The sequence below is a fragment of the Rhinolophus sinicus genome, chromosome 7 (genome assembly GCF_057876585.1).
Source record: "Rhinolophus sinicus isolate RSI-liver-muscle chromosome 7, RSI-T2T, whole genome shotgun sequence".
Classification (NCBI taxonomy): Eukaryota; Metazoa; Chordata; class Mammalia; order Chiroptera; family Rhinolophidae; genus Rhinolophus; species Rhinolophus sinicus.
Genome location: NC_142507.1, coordinates 53,216,056 through 53,237,442, shown reverse-complemented (window position 1 = coordinate 53,237,442; position 21,387 = coordinate 53,216,056). Strand labels below are relative to the sequence as shown.

Genomic DNA, 21,387 nt, shown 5'->3' with positions numbered 1-21,387 from the left:
AAAAGAAAGAAAAGGCGAGCAAATAGTTTATTTGGAAAGAAAGAAGAGCGTACCCTGTGCAGAGTACTGCAGAAAGCCTGCACAGGCTCCCTTCTCCCCTCCCCTGTCTCCACAGAGGCCACACGTCTATGACAATGGCCCCAGAGCTGGCTGACCTGTCCAACCCAGGCCTGAAGACTTTTACCCCTCGATTAAGGAGCAGGAGTTGTCTTCTCTGTTCCCTCATTCCTTGTGCCTTTCCATCCACCCCTTCCCAGGAGGGGCCAGGGATGCTGCAAGGAGACAGAAAACCCACAAGGCAGCCCACCTGGTCTAGTGTAAGGAAAGTTCAACTATGGGTACATTACACCCAAGAAGAAAAATAACGAATGAGAAAACAAAGCCCATCCCAGAGAATCAGGAAGGAGTAACAAACCGGCATTACGCAGGACTCAGACTCTGAGTGTAGAATCATCTTTATTGTTACATGGCCCTCTCTTGTTCCTGGTCTTGGGTTGCTCATCAGGACAGATGCTGGCTCCTGCTGCCAACCCACCAGCTTTACTGAGCAGCCAGTCGCCTGACCCAGGAGAAGCGAGGGACTTCAGGGATATTCTGACTGCACCTACATGGGAGTTTCCAACCTAGTTGGGCAGGTAAGACAGACACCTAAAAAGTGAAATAATTCAGGAGACGTTGCAAGGCAGTTGCCATGTGGATGGTGTGGACGATGCAATGAGCTCTAGGATGTCAGCCAGGCTTCTGTGGGTAGGAGCAAGCAGAGAAGGCTCCAAGGAAGAGGTCTTGAAAGACGGGTTGAGTTTCAGATGCTGGGAGGAGCGGAGAAGTGGCCTAGGAATGGGGGGTGGAGTGAACAGAGGCTGGGAGGCAGGGACCTCTAAGGTATGTCCTAGGGAACACCCAAGCTGTGCCCTGGTGGCCTGACTGGTCTGGCTAGAACTGAGGACGTGTTCATGGGAGGAGGCAGACGAGAGGCGGGGGAGGTGTCTGAGACCCAGGTGTGGGGCCCGTGACGACAGGCAAAGGAGTTTGGACATCACCTCTGCAGCAGGAAACCTCAACGTCCTTGGAGAGATGCCAACGAGAACCCCGAAATGGTGGCTGCTGGGAAAGGAAGGGCATTTTCAGGGCAGGAGGCTTCAGACAGGCTTCTTTAAAAATAGGCACTCTTTGCTCCAGCATAGGCCCCACCTTTCCCTCCAACACTGGTGCCTCCTTTAGCTCCATAACCTCCCAGACCCTGTGGCTCTGGAAACACATCACAAGGTGCGTAGCTAGCACCACTCTCGCCGCACTGGGCATAACCGGCTGGGCCACAGCTGGGGGCCTCCGTGTCCAGGTGGTATGGACGCGACTCCTGACAGCCTAGGTCTCCTGAGCTTGGCATCGGATTTGGGCCTGAGCACGGGCTGGGACAGCACCGAGGCTGTGCAGGGGGCTCCGGGCTTCGGCAGGGCGCTGGGAGGGGAATTGGCCCCGGAATCTGACACGGCTCTGGGCGCTCCCGGGGCTGCGGCTGTGGACGTGGCTCTTTAGACTCAAGCTGCGCTGGGCGAGGACGGGGGGCTGGACTCGGTTCCGGAAACACACGAGGTTCCGAAAGTTGCCGCGGTGGAGGACACGGGCGGGGCTCTGGGCTTGGGCACCGTTCTGGGCGTGGACATGCACGTGGGGCAGGAAGTGGATATCGCGGCAGTGATGGCTCCCGGCACTGATCAAATCGCCGGGGTGGACATGGGTCTGCACATGACCTCAGGTCCGGGCAGGAGGCACGACACGGGGATCGTGGAGCGCAGCTCTCGAAGCGGCGTCTGATGGGAGGAATCTGAACCGGGCACCTCTGCGGAGGGACCTGCCTGGGGCAGCAGGGCGAGGAAATCTCGACTCGGCACTTAGGTCCACTTCTCTGAGAGCAGCTTGCAGGGGGAGCCCTACAACAGCCGCTGTGATAGATGGGTTCGGAGCGGCGGGGCGGGGTGCAATAGTTGGAGGAGCCAGAAGAGCTTCTGGGGGGCTGGCAGCTGCCGTAGCGGGGCTCAGAGCGCCGCGGTGGGGAACAGCTGTGGTAGGCAGGCTGCAGCGGGCGAGGAGCGGGGCATCTGCTGGTGCTCTGAGAGCGGCACTGCTGCGTGGAGAAGCTCCTGTAAGAGCCCTGGGTCTGGCACTGGGGTGCCTGAGTCCTAAAGGGAGCCCGAGACTGACGCTGGGGGCCACCGCCGCTGAAGGAGCCCTGATACTGGCACTGAGTGGAGAATCTTTGCTGAGTCTGGCAAGCTGGGGAACGTGCTACATAAGTCTGGCGGGGTTGGGGGGCTGGGCAGGGTACGTAGGTCTGAACTGGGTGTTCCACATAGTAAGTTTCTGTGTAACACATGGGAGCACAGTCTACATAACACGTCTGAACAGGGCTGGGGGCTGCACACTGCACGTAGCAAACCTCCGACTGGCACGGAGCCTGGCACAGAACCTGGCATGGAGCCTGGCACAGAGTCTGGCCCATCACCGGCATGGTCTGGGATTGGCACGGAGCCTGGCACTTCACCTTGGTGGTTTTAGACTTGGATGAGGCCTGGCATTTCACTGCCGTGGTCTGGGACTGGCAGGGAGCCTGGCACGTCACCTGGGAGACTTGAACTGGGCATGGTGCAGGGCACTCCACAATCTGCATCTCACCAGGGGCTTGGACCACCACCGGGCTCGCTGCACAGGCAGACGGGGAGGGATAGAAGGAAGAACCCTTCACACAGCACTGGGGGGGCGGCAGGCAATACTGAATGTACTGCTGGTCACACATGGTTCCGATGCAGATGGGTGAGCACGACCTGAGGGTAGAAAATCAGGCTTAGGGGGGTGGGAATTGGGCAGGAGGGGCTGGGATCAAGCGGAAGACACCCTGCTTCTTCCCTGCCCTTTCCTCCCCCACCCTCCACCTTCACCCGAGAATCCTTACTGAGTTAGCTGGACCCAAGATTAGTCACCGTTGCCCAGGAGACCTGCCTTGGCTGTGCCAAACGACCTGACTGAGGTCCTGATCTGAGGTCGTGTCCCCGGCACAGCCAGGGCTACCGGTGTCTAGTGTCTCCTAGAGGGTGGGCATACGTGTGTCCAGTACCAGAGGACACTGATGACAAGACAAGTCCCATCACTGGGGGTGGGGGGGATGGTGAGGGGGTGGTCCTACGTGGTGGGAGGGAGCGCTACAGAAGGAGAGGAAACCCTGCTCCCAAGACTGTAGCCCAAAGGGGGGCCTCCACACCTGCATTTACTGGCAACACACACGTGTGCAAACATGTAAAACTGCACATATGGGAATAAGCACTCAGGCACCATCTGCACTCAAAGCATCCACTGGACAGTAAAGGATCCAATCAGTTATTTACCGGGCAGCTCAAACCCAGCATAAGATGTTTGCTTCTCCACATGCCATCACTTTAGGTGAATTTGTTTAAACAGGCTCTCAGGGACGTATGCAAAACAGGTACATACAGAACACAAGCCTTGGAAAGTCTCAGGACCCACACAGCAACTTGCTCCTTCATCACCTCGAGCTTCAGAAAGGTTTTCTCTCCAGCGCCTCTGGGAGGCAGAGTGGACTAACCAAGTCCACCCAGAAAGAGGGGATAACCCAGAAAGTGCCAGCGCCCTAGTTGCGTGACTGGTATTCAGCCACTTGTCAAGCCTGGGCCTCAGGAGCATTACAAACGTGAGGTGGGGGGTGCGGGTACACTCTCCGACACCACACCCCATCAGGGAGACACAGAGGGCTCCCCCCACCACTACCTGCCCTCCCCACATCTGCCTGCTCACGTCCAGGCAGCTGAGTGACCAGCACAGCCAGGGGGCTGATTTGCTGCCCAGCTCATCCAACAAAACACTTCTCGATAAAGCTCCTGAAATTCTGAAACTGCATCTCCTGAAAGGCAAAGCCTCAGGTTTCCACTTAGAGAAAATATCTAAATGCACATGCCCTTGGGGATGGAACCCTCCTCCACCCAACTCTGTTCACAAGGTGTAAGTTACTAAGGTGTCTTTCCAGGGAGGCAGATGCTGATGAGGAAAAATGGTCCCTGAGGAAGAGGCAGGGGCCGTCGCAGGCGAATACACTGATTTTGGTACCTCAGTTCTTCACAGACTCCACAGATGTTTGTCTCATGTCCCTGAAAAGTCCACCAGACTTTTCTCCTCTGGCTCCCAGCTTTCCCCTCACAATGCCTCGCCCCCATGATTCTGAGCCCCCACTGAGCATCAGCTCCACCCCAATCCCAGGACCCAGCCCCCAGACTCACCTTGTTCGAGACAAGCAGTCGTCCAGGCTGAGGCATCTGGACAGAGGGCTGTTTTTATATGAAGGGTTTGGGTCTGGCTTAGGCCATGAGACAACAGTTTGGCATCTGCCTGTCTCGTCAGCCAGGCTGGCATTCCAGCATCCTGTCCCCTCCCTGTGTACCTGTCCTTGCAGTCACCTACAGAGTATGGGAGTGTCTCACCTCAGTGCCAAAGCTTTTGCAAAGCAATCTGCAAGGAGCAGATTCTGTGTCTTCCGCCTTTTGCACCCTGTCAGTTTCTTCTCCACACTTAGAAGATCTGGTGGTGGAGTTGATGAGCGGTGACAAAGTTATCTTTTCTCCTGAAAGATGATTCCAGGCCCCTATCTTCTTCCTTGTCTGAGATTCTCACCAGATAGATAGAAAAATGGACAAGTGCCCCATCTGGAAGCAGTTAAAATCACCTCTAGGACAGGGGTAACTCTACAGAATGAAGAGACTGTTGGGTCAGAGCTGAGTCTGACATTCCAGGTTGGCTACTTACAGCTGTGTGATCTTTAGAGCTGAGCGAACTATTAATTTACTCATCAGCAAAATGGAGGTAATCAAATCTCCTGTGCCGAGTTATCGTGAGGGTTAGGGCAAATATTTTATGCAAAGGCATCCAGTCAAAGATGACATTCAGAATGTCCAGCATCCACTCCTTGTAACTGTGCACCAAGCAGCAGGGGCAGCTGGACGGACGGCTGCCTGCAGCATCCCAGGCCTGCATGGGGCAACCTGAAGGCTTCACGGCAGGTGTAGCCATCGCGTCATCCTTTAAGACAGCCCATGTGCAGGAAGCAGATAATGAACTGGCATCCTGGGAGCCAGATATGGTCAAGATGGGATAGCGCCTTGTCTTTTACCTACATCATTATTACTCGCGTCATTTTGTAGGTAATCATTAATACGGAGAACGAGAGAGATTCTTCTTAAGATTACAGACATCCAGCTTTCTTCTCCCCCGTTTCCCCGAAAATAAGACCTAGCTGGACAATTTGCTCTAATGCATCTTTTGGAGCAAAAAGTAATATAAGACCTGGTATTATATTATATTATATTATATTATATTATATTATATTATATTTATTATGTTGTATTGTATTATATTATATTTATTATATTGTATTGTATTATATTATATTATATTGTATTATATTATATTTATTATATTGTATTGTATTGTATTATATTATATTATATTATATTATATTGACCCAATCTTATATTATAGTAAAATAAGGTCTTATATTAATGTTTGCTCCAAAAGTCACATTAGAACTGATGGTCCGGCTAGGTCTTATTTCCGGGGAAACACGGTGAGGTCCAGAGACCTGGCATAGGTGAGCCGACCTGAGCGCTACTTGATTGACACACCTGCCCCTCTTAAATAGAGCATCTATTTTTATGTCCTATGCTTCTCCATCATCCTTTACTATACACACAATGCAACGCAAAAGATAAGCTTCCTTTTATTATTTTGCCTGTGTTCTTGTTTTCCTTTGGTGAAATGAAAAGGGAAGTGAAATAATCCTTCCACCTAGATCATTTCACTCGCTTATGAAGCTGTCCAGCCCCTGGAGGCACTTCAGATTCTGACCCAGGTTGTGAGTAGAAACTGTAGATTTAGACAGATCCGGGTTGAATCTGAGCCCTAGTACTTTCTGGTGGGGTGAAAGGGACTTAATCTCCATGGGCTCAGATTCCTTATCTATAAAACAGAAAGAAGGAAAGGTAGGAGGAAGAAGAAGAAGTAGAAAAGTCATAGGATCGTTGCGTGAATTCAATGAGATACCAAATGTAAAGTACTTAGCATTCAATTAACCACTTAGCACTCTGGGCTTTCGTCTCCTCATAGGAAGGTGAGAATGAAAATACTCCGCCAGGTTCTCAGTGAAGCTAAAATCAGATCATGGGTCTGCGAGTGCTTTGGGGTCCATGAACCTATGAAATCCCTCCCACGGGGAAGTCTGTCCAGATCAACCTCACTTTAGAGTCTGAATTCTGGATTCCATCACTCATTCCCCACGGGGCTCCAGATACCGTTTCAAACCTGAGTAGCCCCAGAGCCTTGCAGAATGTCAGCTCAACAAGGGCCACCAGGGATTTTCTGGTCCCACTCTGTCAGCCAATAGACGAGGACTCTGAAGCCCAGAGAGAGAGACGAACCTTCTGGAGACCAAAAGCTAATGACTGCCTTGGAGGTCCCAGATCCCAGGTAGCTCGAGTGCCAGAGGAGAACGCCTTCCCCTACAGCAATGAAGTTGTTTGTCTGATCACACAATTTGCCAAGGTGCTCTGGACCTGGACAGCCTAGGGGCTTGGTGTTGGCTTAGAAGGTATTCACGAAAGCAGCGAGCTAGGAGAACTCCGAACATAGACCAGCTGGCCTCACCAGAATGTAAATTCTTGAATCCTAATGGCTGTATCTCTCCCACTCATCTCTTGAGAGCATGTGAACTTCTTGAAGGAGGACTCTCTATCTTATTTATCTTGGTATCTCTAGATTCCTGACTTAATATGAGTCTGTTGATTAATGGATGGAGAGATGAGTGGAAGGATGGCAGAAGTTGGGCTTGGTTCACACACGTCTTAAACCACTGGAGAATGAGTGGACATTGTTCAATCCAGAGACCAGAGAGAGCTGCAACGCTTGTTACTTCCTGCTTCTTTCTTCTTATATAGAGAAGTGGAACGGGGGGTGGGAGAAGAAAAGATTGCAGAAGACCATGAGGCTAGGTATTCGAGTTTTCAACCATATGACTTTAGAGCCTTGTCACTAAGCCAAAAGTAACACAGCATCTTGCTCCTGATATTCTTTTTTTTTTTTTTTTTTGATGTGAATGGTCCTAAATTGGAAAGTTGTCATTGGTTAAAGACGGAATTAGTACTGAGATTATGTAAAGGCTGGGATAAATACGGTGTATTATTTTGTTTCTCCAGTGAGGTTTAAAACTTACAAAGGACATTCCTTATTTGCACATGTCTTCAAAGTAAATTGTTCCTTTAGGTAAGACTCAGTGTGGCCTTCTCATCTACATTTTTTAAGGCTTTTTGCTTCTGTGCTTAATCAATTCAATGTGGCAAAAAAAAACCCACCTCATTATTATATCCCTTTATAAAGCCTCCTCCCAAGGTCCCATCTCAGAGAATGGCTCATCCAGACCACGTCTTAATCTAGGAACCTGGGAATCACCCTTGACCCTCCTTCTACCTTAGTCCAATATAGAATCCCACACAATGTTCACTCCACTTTATAATTGCTCTCAAACATACCCCACACTGCCCACCCCCATCACCCCCGCCATATCTCGTCTTCGTGATCTGTAGGTACTGGTGCAATAGTCTCCTCACTGTTGTCTCTGTCTCTTGTCTTTCCTTCTTCCATGTAACTTCCAAAATAGCCACAAGAGGGATCTTCAAACGCCCTCCCCCCTCAAAAGCTGGCCCCAATCTTCTATACCCCACAGAGCATCAAATGAAGCCGTACATAGTGGTTTTCATTGTCCACCCATGTCTTAATATTCAAAATGGCAGACCCTTGTAAATGTCTCCTCTTTCCGGAATGGCCTTTCATCTCTTCTCCATGGATGGAACTATTGCTCATCATTTGAGGCAACTCCAATGTGATTTCTTTTGTAATGTTCCCTGACTCCCCAAAACTATGACTCACTCTGTGCTCTGGCTGTGCCTTAGACACACCCCATCATCGGAGTTGTCATGTGTTCTCTGTTTATTTACATTCCTGTCTGCCATGTGACCTATGAACTCCTCAAGGAAAAAAAGTTACAGTGTACAAATCGTTGTATCCCAGAAATGGGCACTGGGCCAGAGCATAGCATTTATGTCATCTTGTTGATGACATGATTTCATTTTCATGCATGTAAACACACACAGACCCAAGCACATGCACATAGAAGTCTAGCATATGTATATCTTACCCTGCATTTTATGGGTCAGTTTGTTTCATTATCTATTGAAATATAATAAGTGGATATATGATAATATAAAGGCCGTATTGAAGCCCCATGCAGTAGCAAAGAAACAGAAGGTTTAGATAGATAGATAGATAGATAGATAGATAGATAGATAGATAGATAGATGTGCTAAAGGCAGCGGTTATCTCCAGAGACAGGTCATTAATGTTAGGAAAAGGTACAGATAGATGGGGATATATATATGTATGTCTCACACACAGTATTCCTCTTGGGGATGACTGCTGCGTTTATACCTCCCCTGTTAATAGTCATTTTCTCAAGCGCTCTATGCTAAATGGATACGATCTTAGTTCATGAGGTGGAGCTTATTAAATCCAGTTCACTCAACAAATATTCACAGATCACCTATTCCTAGAGGTGGATTAGAAGAGTCATCGAGCATTCACTCAGCAAACACTCGCTGAGCACCTACGAGTACTCACAGCTTCTACCCTCAGGGAGCTTACCGTCTACCAAGGAAAATAGGTCAGCAGACATCTGTAATGCTTGGGCAGGGCCGGTAGAGGTACCCACTGAGTGGGGCCACACAAAGAGGCACCCAAAGAAAGGAGAATCAGGAGGCACTGCCTTCCACAGGCTTTGCCTTCTCACTCGGGAGAAAAAGCCACACACACGCACCAGTGGGGGAATGGGACCATGAGCCTCCACACGTGAAACCGGGGGGTCCAGAGCACACAAAACAGCAAGTGGATGGGGTAGAGTTCCCAGGTTTAGCAAATAAAAATATAGGATGCCCACCTGAGTTTCAATTTCAGGGAGACGACAAATATATTGTAGTATATGTATGCCTCACGGGGCTGGAGCAATTGAAAAAGACATTTCTATACTAATACAGATCGAAGGAATGATGGTGATAACTGATGATGCTGACGCATTCATTCATTCATTCGCTATTGGGTATTTACTGTGTATAAAGCATTATGCTGCGTCCTGGGGATACAGTGATAAGATCAACAAACAAACAGATGTAGCCCCTGTTGTTAGTCTTTGGTCGAGAAGACAGACGTTAATCAAAGCCGATGACACCGCTGAGTAGCACTTGGCAGGAGGCCTCCGCAGAGCAATGCGAGCTGCCTAGGGGTGCCTCCCATGGGGGAGCTGCCCTGCCCAGGGAGACTGGAAAGGGCTTTCCTGAAGAGACGGACATGGGGCTGAAACCTGGGGATAAGGATGACTACAGGAGTGGGAAGGGCTAGGACGGGGGAACAGTGTGTGCGAAGGGGCAGCTCGGGGGACAGGAGATTGTACAGTGCGCTCATGGAACTGAAAGCAGCCAGAGAAGGAAGAAGGGCCAGCTGGTCTATATCCTGAGGTGGCTGGCAGGTATTTCGAGCCGACGTGTGACAGGATCAGACTCTGGGTGCCCTGTGAAGGATGGAGTCGGGGAGCTGGAGCAGAAGCAGGGTCATGGTGTGGACCCTATTTGTCTTAACCCAGGAAATGGGTTGGTGGCGTGCACCAGCAGACACCATCAACGCTGTGTCTTATTTAATCTCAACAATTAGAGCCCACAGTTAGGAGGCTGAGTGCCCAGGGCATGGCAAGGTCTTTGGGGACAGACAGGCCTGGTCTCATCTGTCATTCTCCCTCTTGCCGGCTGCTGACAGGGCAAGCTGCTCACTCTCAGAGCCTTGGTTAGTTTCACCGCATGTGAAATGTAAACAGCGTTAGCTCCGTAGGTTGTTATAAAGGCTAAGCCACAGACCCTCAGTCAGGGCAAGTATCATCGTCATCATGATATTATGGCTATTGCTCAGCATTACAGCTGCTTTGGTTACATCAGGACGCTGACCTAACGGACAAGCCATCATTTCTGAAACAGTTTGCAATGAGCCCAATTATGTGGAGAGTATAAGCCTGGTCGTGTGACTTGAGAAATAATGAAAAGAGTAAGGGGCTGGGCTTCACGCTCTGGTCTCAGCTCTCGGACAGATTCCCATGCGGCCTCTTCAAATCTCTGTGCATTCACGTCTCTGGCGGTTGGTTGTGTTTTTCTTGCTTACTCACCGAAGATGTTATGAAAACGCGACCCATGTTAGGACCCTTCTTCAAATGAACATAAGTGAGCATGAGAGCCACCGCCTCTGTACACGTGTGACATTTGCAGTCCCCAACCCAGCGACTGACCAGAGGGGACACAGTCCCTTTCCCAGATTAGAGGACAAGGTCACCGAACTTGCTCTGGGTGTCTGTCCTGGGGGTTGTCTGAATAGGGCAGTGCACGCCCTGGTGTGTTTGGAACCCGAACTGGGCGACGCCGCTCAGAGAAGCACTGACCCGCAGGGAGGGGGTGCAGGGAGGGGTGCAGGGAGGGGTGCAGGGAGGGGTGCTGTGTGCAACACATCGCAGGCAAGGAGGAGAGTTGCTGGAAGAAGAGACTTTATTTTTCCCACGGTGGGATTTAGGGCCTCATGGGTCCACAGAGGGGTGAGCAGGCTGAGGGGTCAGGGAGGTTGTGGGGAGCCCTGGGGGAAGACTTCAAGGCCCTCACACGCCAGAGCAGAAGAAAGGGTGTGAAGGGGAAGCTCAGAGGCCGATCCACGATCCTGGGGTCCTTCCATTGCTGCTCCTTGGTGGGCAAGACCCAGCTCAGCAGCAGCCCCCAGAGCCGTGGCAGCAGCCGGAGCCCCCCGACGGCTCAGACTCACAGCACTCGGGGCTCTGGTGCCGGCGCCGGTGGAAGAGACGGGGCCTGTGGTGGTGGCTTAGGCAGCAGCCGCAGCCCCCAGAGCTGGGGCCACAGCAGGAGGAGACTGGAGGGGGACAAGGGGCTGGGCACTGGGGAGGGCACTTTGGGGGGCATTTTGGGGGGCATTTCGGGGCGGGGCACGGAGAACACTTGGGAGGGCACTTGGGAGGGGGCTGGCACTGCTGCTGGTTCTGCTGGCAGGACATGTCGGCAGAAGTTCAGTCAACCTGAGAGAAACAAACAAAAGAAATGAGCACAAGCTCTGGGGTTCGTTCATGTTGTTTCCTTTCCCCCGGCTTCCACAGGAGCCTTCATTTCCTCGAAAACAAACCATAACCAACATCCCCTTTCCTTGTCCACGTTGCTTCCGTTATGTACACTCACCGTCTCCCTACACGGGCTCCAAAGTCAGCCCCCCAGAAGCCTTCTTGTCCCCAAAGGGCACAAAACAATGCACTAATTTTCTGGCCCATAATCTCAAGGACATCAGAAGGACAGGTCATACCCAAGAAGCTCTGGTTTCCAAAGACTAGATTAGAAGGTGATGACGCTGAGACGGAAGAACTCGGCAAGCAGCCGGATTCTTCCCATCCCTCACCCCCCAGGGACTCCTTCCTCAGCCGCTTCCTTCTCTGCGCCCCCCTCACAGTCCCGGCCTCCTTTGCAAGCCCTCACCTGGTCAGTGGAGCAGGCAGGAGCTGTCGCTGTCAGGGCCGGGACTGAGCAGCCCAGGGCTGGAACCCTTTTATCCCGGACCTGGTGCCTCCCAGCAGTGAGACACAGCCTGTGCATGCAGAGCAGGGGCTTTCCCAACCTGGGATGAGGTGAGTGTCCTCACACTCAAGCCCCAGGGCTCCAGGATGTCCCTGCTCAGGGCCACACGGAATCCCGGAAGGAGGAACCTGCCCTGGTGTCCGCTGCCCAGGCCCGCCGCGGCCAGCCATTCCACCTGCATGCATTCACTCTTTCATGAACCCTTGGGCCCAGAATTTTGCAAGGTCATAGTGACACAAAGGTGTTGCAGGTTGCTTTTAGGGGCTGACGGTCTTGGAGGATGACGTGGTGAGCAATGGACTGTGTGTTACGTGCCACGTGAGCTTGACCTTTCGTTGGCGTTCCTCATAGCTCTGACCTCAGTGCAGTCTTGTGGTTTTTCTATGTGTTTGGCTACCCTCGGAACGCTGTGAAAGCTGTACATGGTCCCTACATCTCCGGATGGCCTGTGTGGTCCAGTGTGTGGCACAATAAACTTAGGATGCAGAGTCAACACCAGGAAAGAGGAAGGCAGATGAGACGCTTATGAGACATGGAGGCAAACGTAGGCAGGTGCACGTCAGCCTGTTGGCCTCCAAAACCCCTTCCGCTACGACTGGGTATTAGTTCCTAGAAGCATATTACTTAAGAGCCCAGTTCAAGGGAATAAGATCAGATGGGCAGAATGTGGACCTGGAAAAATCTACAGGGGGGCAGGGAAGGCTTTGAGGAATGTGGTACCTGGAGGAATGTGACACACAGGGGGACAGTCCCCCCATCAGAGAGAACAGGGAACTGGAGATGTGAAGGAGCTTGGCCCTCCCAGCAGATGTTTTGCTTAAGGTTGAAGGTGAAGACTGGAAGAGCCTGTGAATTGGAACAGCTGAGTTACTGAGCTGCTGTCCTCTACAGGTAGCTACTTACAGAGAAGAGAAATAACATAGACTCACGTGGATTTCTTTAAGTTGACATTATTTACACATCTACTAATCAGTAAACACAGGGTCAGACTGCTGTGAATAAGGAATTATCACTAATTTTAATGAGCTCACATCGAAGTTGGGGCATGTTTTTAGAGAATAGAGAAATCCTAGGATGAGGTTTGCCAGGGTTTGAGTCATACATGGAAGGGCGCCACCTCACACACACTGGGTTGATTCCTGGGTAGTTAAATAACCACTTGACGATGAGCAAGTGGAGAAGGTTGCTGTGGGAGAGATCATGCTGAGAAACAGAGACACACAGTGGAAGACAGAACTGGGCCCAGAATCTTGGGGCAAGTCCAACTTTTCATGGGTAAGCAATGGAGATGGAAAAATGTAGGCATCTAAGAAAGAACGTCGAGATACCTGGCTTGAAAAATCACGAGGAAACCGTGGAAAGGGAATTTCAAAAAAGAAAAAGGTGCCCATATTGTCAAATGGTATATATGGCTTCCATTAGATTTGGCAAGTTTAAAAGCATTGGTGACTTTGGAAATAGTCATTTCAATGGGGAGGGCTGAAATAACTTAACAATAACTTTGGAAAGGAGTCGTGTAGAAAAGGCAGAGATCGCTTTTCCAGGAAGTGTAAGAAATCCATGAGTAACGAAGTAGAAAAGAAATAGAATGAAGGTACCACTATTTTAATCCACTGCAGTCGAAACAAGGTCATGATGCCAAGTGGGCTATGAGACGTGTGGGGTGTGGATTCAAAGAGCCACAGCAGCAACAAGAGGGGAGAATTTGATTCGCGTTAAAAATGGTTTGTTCAGGAGCCAATGATAATCAATGAAGGTGATGGTGATACTGACCCTCATCATACCTCCTGTCAAGATAGGCTAGAGCTGACATTGGAGGAACAAAGGACTGAGAGAAAAGAGGGCGCTGACTAAAGATGAATAGGAGATATTGCAGGGTATTCACCAAAAACAAGTTTTGGAGTCAAAGAGACTTAAGTTGGCATCTCTACTACTCTGGGTAAGCTGCGCCATCCTAAGCAAGTTGTATTTTCTGAGCCATAGCTTCATTGTCTGCAAAACAGTGATGGCAGTACTTCTTATTTGTAAGCAAAAAATGAGACATTGCCTGCCAAGCACTAGACATAGTAGCACCTGGGTAGCTGGACTTCACGTAGTGGTAGCTACTTCCCCAATGACTATTCCTGCGATACGTCACATGTTTTGGTATCTTAATAGGCATTATTCTGCCTAGCATGATTTTCTTGTCACAGAGTGGAACTGATATTCCGGAAGTTTTGTTGTCCTATTTTCCTTGTTGGACTCCACGGAGGCCAACAGGTGGAAACTCCTGGAGATAAAGATGAAGAATTTCAAACTGATTCTCCCATTTGTAATGAATGTCCCTAAATACTAAGGGTTTGTTTTGACTATTAAAACTGTTCTAAGATCTTATTAAGAAAAAAAAGAAAAGAAAAAGTTATATAAAAAAAAAAGAAAAAGAAAAAGTTATATTAAAAAAAAAAGAATGAGGGGTAGGTGTGTCTCATTCGATACCAGTTCTTAAACCCGTTCTGTGTACACAGTATTGTACTAGTTAACAGGGAGGACTCAGAGAGACTTGCAAACCACCCTTATCTTCCAAGATAGTCTTATAAAAAATTACCAACTAACAACAAGCAAGCTCTCGTCTCACTTTACCATGAGGCAGACAGAGACTGCCAGAGGCAAGGTTATTCTCTGTGAATCCAAGGTGTGAATCTCTGAAGGCAGAGTCTGAGCAATGCAGGTGAGCAGAGGTGGAGATGTGAAGGGTAGATGCAGAGGTGTAGAGACCTCTACTGAGAGCCACAGGTGTTAAGAGTGAGACATAGAGATGTGCAAAGTAAGAGGTCTCTGGACGTCTTCTATGTAATTAGGTTAATAATAATATGAAAATAACGGGGAAGAGGTGGTGATGTGCGGTAATTATAATTAAGAGATCTACAATTCTTTGCATGTAACGTGAAACTAAAGGACCACATATTACTCTCTAATTGAATTAATGATTCTTAATGTTGTGGGCATTCAGAGAAGGAAAGTATTCTTATGGGCTAAAACCATTAGGCTTCTCTTTAGGAGAATTATAATGAATGAAAATCGCAATAGGATTGATGTTAATGGTGGCTGAATAGCCATAGGTCAGTGGACTCAACCAAGGCACACACGAAGTAAAATGAATATATATTAACCTGAATAGTCTCCATTATTTCTTAGAGCGACAAGGATTCATTTCCTCCTCAAACGTGTTTATTTGCTAAACTCACAATTAAAAGAAAAGAGTTCTTTTAATAGTTCCTAGTTTCTACAGGGTGCCTGGTCTAGTAGGTTAAGATGGCGTCCCAGCAGAATGTCGCTGTGAGTTGCACACGAGGGCCGGCCACGCGCATCTCTGAGAATATTAATCACTATCGGTCTTTCTCATCCATTTGGTGCTGTACATACTACTCCGCCCCCTCTTGCCTCCATGGCCAGCCCACTCCAACACCCACGTGTCTCACAGCGGCCTGTGAATCTAGTTATCAACAGCCATCAGCTGGGTGGAGAGGCTGACACCAATGACAAGGAATGACATCTGATTGTGACATTTTCCCAGCCACCTTCTGTGTGAGGACCTGGCCTATATTCCCTCCTTGTCAAGCCCTGAGTCCAGGAGAGAGGCTGTCATCTTACCTGGTTGCCCTACTCCCTACACGTGAAAAAGCATTGTGACTGGCTATCCATCGTACCACTATCTCGTGTTCGGTTTCTTGGAAAGAACGTTGAGGAAGATTCAACATATTGCAAGTCCAGACTGTCCGAGACAGAAAAGGTCCTTCGTGGTGCTCTCACCCCGTCTTCATTTTACAGAGGAGGAAACTGAGGGTCAAAGAGGTGGTGTATTCCCTGTTACAGAAAGAACTGTGGCAGAGCTGGGAAACGAGCACAGGTGGGAGAAGCCGGGGGACAACACTAATTTGTAATATCAAGTTACACATTTTCATCATTGTATCCGTAAGGAAAACCTTTCCTGGCATTTTGTTTTAGAACTATGAAATTCCAAGCCACGAGAATCCCGTAATACTTTTCATCTGATACGATTGTCACTCTCTCACTCTCTAAGTTGCCTTTCAGCTTTACTGACAAAACCCCACCAACCAGGAACAGAAAAGCGGCCTACCATATTGTGGACCTAATATGTGCTGGGTACAGGCAGTTTTATGAGACACGATCCCTCCGAGTGGAGAGATCATACAACTTGTCTGAAGTCACAGGGTCAGGAAATGGACCTGTCTGACTCAAAAGCGCCCCCCATCTTACCATGACACTGGCTGTTGTCCCCTTTCCCCCCAGTATCTGCCAGGTAGTTCAGACAAGGCATCTCATTGCTCAGATACGAGAAGCGTCACATGTACAGTGACTAGCACGGTGCCCAGCACATAGTAGGCCCTCAAGAAATAAAGGGCAATTCCCTCTGTCCTTCCTGGTAGGTGTCGAGGCCAGATCTGAGTCATTTTTCTTTTGGATGTTTAATGACATTGGTGATACATTCATATACAGCATATGTGTGATATAAGATATAAAAATTTAGACGTATATGACTATATTTTTATTTATTAATTTTGGGAAATATTATGAAGTCTACTGTGTTTCCCCGAAAATAAGACCTAGCGAGGCTCCTGAGGAGCTGTGGGCTCTGGGAGAATTGAAGGCAAGAGAAAATGGGGTATTTCGAAGTATGTTATGAACTGGATTCCCCACAATATTTTCTGATATATCAGTGCTGGGCTGGACTTCTGGGATGCGTTCTCTGTAGAAACTCGACCTCTTCTGGGATTGTTTCGCTCTGTCTGGCTTATGTATAAGCAGTTCTTAGGCAAAGACCCAATGGATACCGTCCAAACTCAGTGCGGTCATCCCTGGACAAAGGTGTGGACTTGGGCGCCGCTAAACTGTTGGAGCTGGATAAACTCCATGTTTATCCCTGCATGTCTGCTACTTCTCTAACTCAGAAATATATATATATATATATATATATATATATATATATATATATATATATATATATATATAAACCGTTACCGGCTCATGTTAATTGCAGAACAAGCAGCCCTTGACTTCCTACATCCCAGGTATCACTTGATACTACAGACGAAATCGTGGTTCTGGGAAAAGCTGTCCCCAGCTCTGAGTTGGGGCGCAGTGACTGGGCCGCAAGTTTATGGGGCTGGACGGAGGGATGGAGGCTGATTTGTGGAGCCACATGTGATAAAGACCGTCAACGGCAGCCTGGCCTTCGAGATGTGTTTCTGTGCGTGTCCCAGGGTGACTCAACAGAGCTGGCCTAGGAGCAAACTCGAGACTCCCCGCTCCTGTTCACCCCTCCTTGATGCATTTGCCAAACGTTTTGTCTCCTGTGCACGCCCCAGGTCTTACAAGGTGGCTTTGCACAGCAGTTGTCTGTCTATATTTTGAATGCGTGTGTTTACAGTCTGGTTATAAAAATTCACCCCCAAGCCTCCAGAGTTAGCAAAACAATGGGGAAGGATGTGCTACTGGGGAAGGCGACTGGCCTTTGTCCCACGAGGCCCCCCGTTCTCTTGGAGATCTCTCACTCACTGCCAGGGCCAACATGCGGAATGTGTACCTGCCTCAGGGGAGTCCCAGCCTCTTCCCTTGGACCTTTGCCCCATGGCCTCAGGAGGGCAAGCCTGTCTGATGAGAAAGATAACCCAGAAGCCACCACGGGGCCCAGCCACCCGCACAGCAGGCAGGACCATCGTCCAGAGGTCCTCCCGAGCAGATCGGACCTCACACTCCCTTCCGCCTCCAGGAAGATGAACTCTGAGTTTACACGCCGAGAACACGCTACCGTGAGGACGTCGGCATGGCCAAACCCTCTTCTCAGACTAAGCCGAGGGAAGGCAAGAGCCACCCTCCAACCCCTAGATCTGCAGCCTCGGACCCTGCTAACTGCTTAGGGGAGTTTATTGGCTGTGTTCTAGAATGAACGCACAGGGGTCCCAGGCTGCGGTTGCACCAATCTCCATCTTCTTGGTCATGTCCACCCCGACCTTTCCTGTTGCTGAAAAGCAAGAGTAAGAGAGGAAAGCAGAAGTGTTTCCGATGGAAAAGCCTACGCATGGATCACATGAACAGACAAGAAGTCACTGAGTTGCATTCGAAGCTTTATTCTTGCCAAAGTTTGGGGGTTGCACTAACTTTGGCAGGTGGCCTTGATAAAGAAGCAAAGCGCAGGGGGGAAGCGATGAGGGGCTGCATTACTGGGACACAGGGGAGGGGGCCAGGGGCCTGCGAAGCTCCAGGAGGTGGAGCAGACGGTGCATTCGGGAGGCAGCGGAGTTGTTCTGTGTTTAACAGCAGCAGTCGTCCTCGTCCTCGCCGCAGTTGTCACAGCAGGCGGGGCCTCGGGACCTCATGGGAATAATGCCCAAACAGCAGCACTCGGAACAGCAGCCCCCAGAGCTGCAGCATCCGCTGTCCTCACAGCAGCCTGATGACCCTGAGTTGCAGTTCTGGGGCCGCTGCACCCAGCGTCTCAGGGGGCTCACCCCGAAGGTCCGGGGAGCCAAGCAGCTGTAGCTGGTGGAACAGGGGGCTGAGCACGGATCAGGGACACAGCACTGGCCGGCCGCGCCACTTGCAGCACCCTGAGCGTAGTAGGTCTGGTACGAAGAAGGGTACTGGACATAGTACATCGGGGTCTGGCATGGAGCTGCGTATTTCACATAGGACGTCTGGCACGGAGCTGGGCACTTCACATACGTCTGGCAAGGAGCTGCACATTTCACGAGGGTTTGTGTTGGGCATGGAGCTGGGCATTTCACGCAGGTTTGCGGTGGGCACGGAGCTGGACATTTCACGAGGGTTTGTGTTGGGCATGGAGCTGGGCATTTCACGCAGGTTTGCGGTGGGCATGGAGCTGGGCATTTCACGCAGGTTTGAGGTGGGCATGGAGCTGCGCATTTCACGTAGGTTTGCGTTGGGCATGGAGCTACGCATTTCACGTAGGTCGTTGGGCATGGAGCTGGGCACGTCACATACGTCTGGCAGGGAGCTGCGTATTTCACGACGGTTTGAGGTGGGCAAGGAGCTGCGCATTTCACAGCGGTAACGTTGGCACTTCCCACAGCCCCCAATCCCGAACCTTTCACACAGGATGGAGGTAACTGCACCAGTTTCTGCTGGTCACACATCTTTCTGTGGCTTTGCAAAATCTGCAAAGAAAGAGTTCATCAGAACTAGATTTCCAGGGATGCAGTCAGCATTCCCTTTGCATAGAGGGGTCTGTAAGCAGTGGCCTTCCCAGAAGGTCATAGGCAGCCAGAAGCTGTACACCTGACATTAAGATAGACTCAGAGCCACGGATCCTAGGCTCAGCTCTTGAGCCTTTACCTGGCTGTGTGACTTTGGACAAATCACTGCTCACCTCTGGGCTTCAGTTTCCCCAATGAAAAATGTAGGGCTGGAAAGAGTGATGTCTGCGTTTTTATTCAACCCTCTAAGCGTCCTCTCTCCTTGCTCACTTCAGTGTCTGCCTTGTGAATTCTCCTTGGAAAATTGTTTCCCACCTTGCCACCAGGCTTTCCTTCGTCCTTCCCAGCCAGGCACACCCAGGGCTGGCAAATCCATGTCGATAGACCTGAGCCAATACCAGTCTCAGGCTGAGCCCGGCAGGGCCAAATCTGAGGGGGTTTCCACCATTTGCCTTTTGGATCAGCTAGACTATCCTTCTACCTCACTCACGGACCCAGGAGAGGACTGCACAACTGCACTCAGAGAGAGAGAGGGCGGCGACCTAGGCCTTTGAAACCTACTCTCCTGCAGGCCTGATGGCTCAGCTCGCATCTCCTCTCTCCGCCGATGCTCCAGCTGTTGCCATCGGGCTCCTTCAGCGGCTGTCCCGTGTCTACCTCATCCCCGGGTTCTCCACGCCAATGTCCCCAAGGCTCTCGTTCATGCTACATCGTTACCCAGGCATAGAGACTTACCCTCTTGGTGACAGGAGCAAGACTGGAAGAAGGCAGTGATCTGAGCAACCGACAGTCGGGCAGACCTTTTATAGGTCACAAAGGGCAGCCGTGAGGCAATTTAATGGCATCTGAATGAAGCAGCAGAGGTCACGAGGACGAGGGCTGGCATTGCATTGGCGAGATTCCTCCCCACTGTGCTGGGATCTACCAGTCACAGGCAGGGCGTGTCTCTGCTTGGCACTGAATTTTTCCAAACGCGAGATAAAGGACTCCTGTGGCCTTCTTCATGAAACAAGTCAGTCTTCTTTTTCTAGAATTTGGGACAGATGCCTATGAGATCTGTCCCTAGGAAGCTGTTTCTAGGTCACTGGAGTGTTCAAGGACTTGTCCCAGATGAGGTTGGCCTCTCCACGTTTCATCCGCTGTGCCAAAAGTGACGCTGCATGTCCCCAGCCTAAATGGTGTGTCCTTTCTGAGGGCGTCCATGGTGGCTCCTCCTGGTCTGCGTTGCTGGACACGGAAAGCTTGGCTCCGTGGTCTCTGCCTCAATATGGCAGCAAAGCCCTCAAGAAATGGTTTGTCCCATGGACTGGCAGGTTATTCTAAGCTTATTCAGGAAATAAGGGCAAGTGCTGGATGATCCCGGGCCCCAGGCTCTACATCTAGGCTGTCTGTTCTCGTGCCCTATGACCTCCCCCAGCCTCACTTTCCTGGGCCTCACTACCCCTCCTAGAGCCCCAAGAACTCAGCACGGGAGGAAATCCAGCCAAAGGAACCTGCGTGGTAACAGTAGTAGTAGAATCTAACATTTAATTGAATGCTTTTGATGTGCCAAGCAGTTGATGAAGCACCTATGGTCCTTATAGATGGTCCTGTCACTGAGGCCCTGAAAGATTAAGGAAGTGACCCACTGTCCCACAGCAAGCAAGTAGAGACGCTAGAATTCCAGTGCAGGCGGTCTGCTTTCGTCACTACAATACACTGCCTTTTATTTCTGGATAAGTGTCGACCCTTGATGTTTTGTGTCCTGTCATTTCCCCCGTGCAGGGTGGACAGGGAGAGAGCGGGGGATCAGCTGTGTCGAGCACTTCCTGTGTACTGAATACTGTCCTACTTCTTACCTGTGCACCTCTTTGATCTTCACAGTAACCCTGGGAGGTAGGCTAGTTAGCCCTATTTTTACAGAAAAGGAAACTAAGACCCAAAGGCCTAACTAGCTCCCCAAGGCCATCCCATCGGTAGGCAGTGGAGTAGCATTTGAACCCAAGCTTGTGCAGTTTCAGGGCCCACGCTCTCCCCACCGAGCGCACTGGGGTGCCCCATGCAGACGGTTACCTTGATCCTGAACTTAGCACACATTCCAAGCAACCTCTCCCTCAATCAGCCAGTCCAGGCCCCACCATGGCCCCTGGGGCTCTCAGGTCCATGATGGGTCCCCCATTTCCCCAGAACCCATAAGCCTTAAGGCTCCCAAACTTCCTCAAGTAAAACTCCCACAACACAAATCCCCTCTCCTTCACAGCTACTTCCCACTCCCAGCCAGGTCTTACAAGGTCTGCCCCTGAACAATTGGGAGAAGGTGGGAAGGGAAGATTCTGCCCCAGGATTGCACTTTTCTGCGTCTTCCCGCCAGTTTGCCTCTGGGGGCTCCTCACACTCCATAGCTTCCTCTGTGAAGCCCCTCTCAC

At 50.3% G+C, this 21,387-nt stretch overlaps 2 protein-coding genes across 2 annotated transcripts; both read right to left on the bottom strand.

The window, feature by feature from the left end:
- Positions 1-444: 444 nt before the first annotated feature.
- Positions 445-2,925, bottom strand: KPRP (keratinocyte proline rich protein). Its single transcript, XM_019739828.3, has one exon. The coding sequence runs from the start codon at positions 2,792-2,794 to the stop codon at positions 1,154-1,156; it is 1,641 nt and encodes a 546-aa protein (XP_019595387.3). The 5' UTR covers positions 2,795-2,925; the 3' UTR covers positions 445-1,153.
- A 14,957-nt stretch (positions 2,926-17,882) lies between these two features.
- On the bottom strand, positions 17,883-19,769 carry KPLCE (KPRP N-terminal and LCE C-terminal like protein). Its single transcript, XM_074318809.2, has 2 exons — positions 19,718-19,769; positions 17,883-18,943 (listed from the first exon to the last, which is right to left on the bottom strand). The coding sequence occupies exon 2, from the start codon at positions 18,920-18,922 to the stop codon at positions 18,080-18,082; it is 843 nt and encodes a 280-aa protein (XP_074174910.1). The 5' UTR covers positions 18,923-18,943; positions 19,718-19,769; the 3' UTR covers positions 17,883-18,079.
- Positions 19,770-21,387: the final 1,618 nt, after the last annotated feature.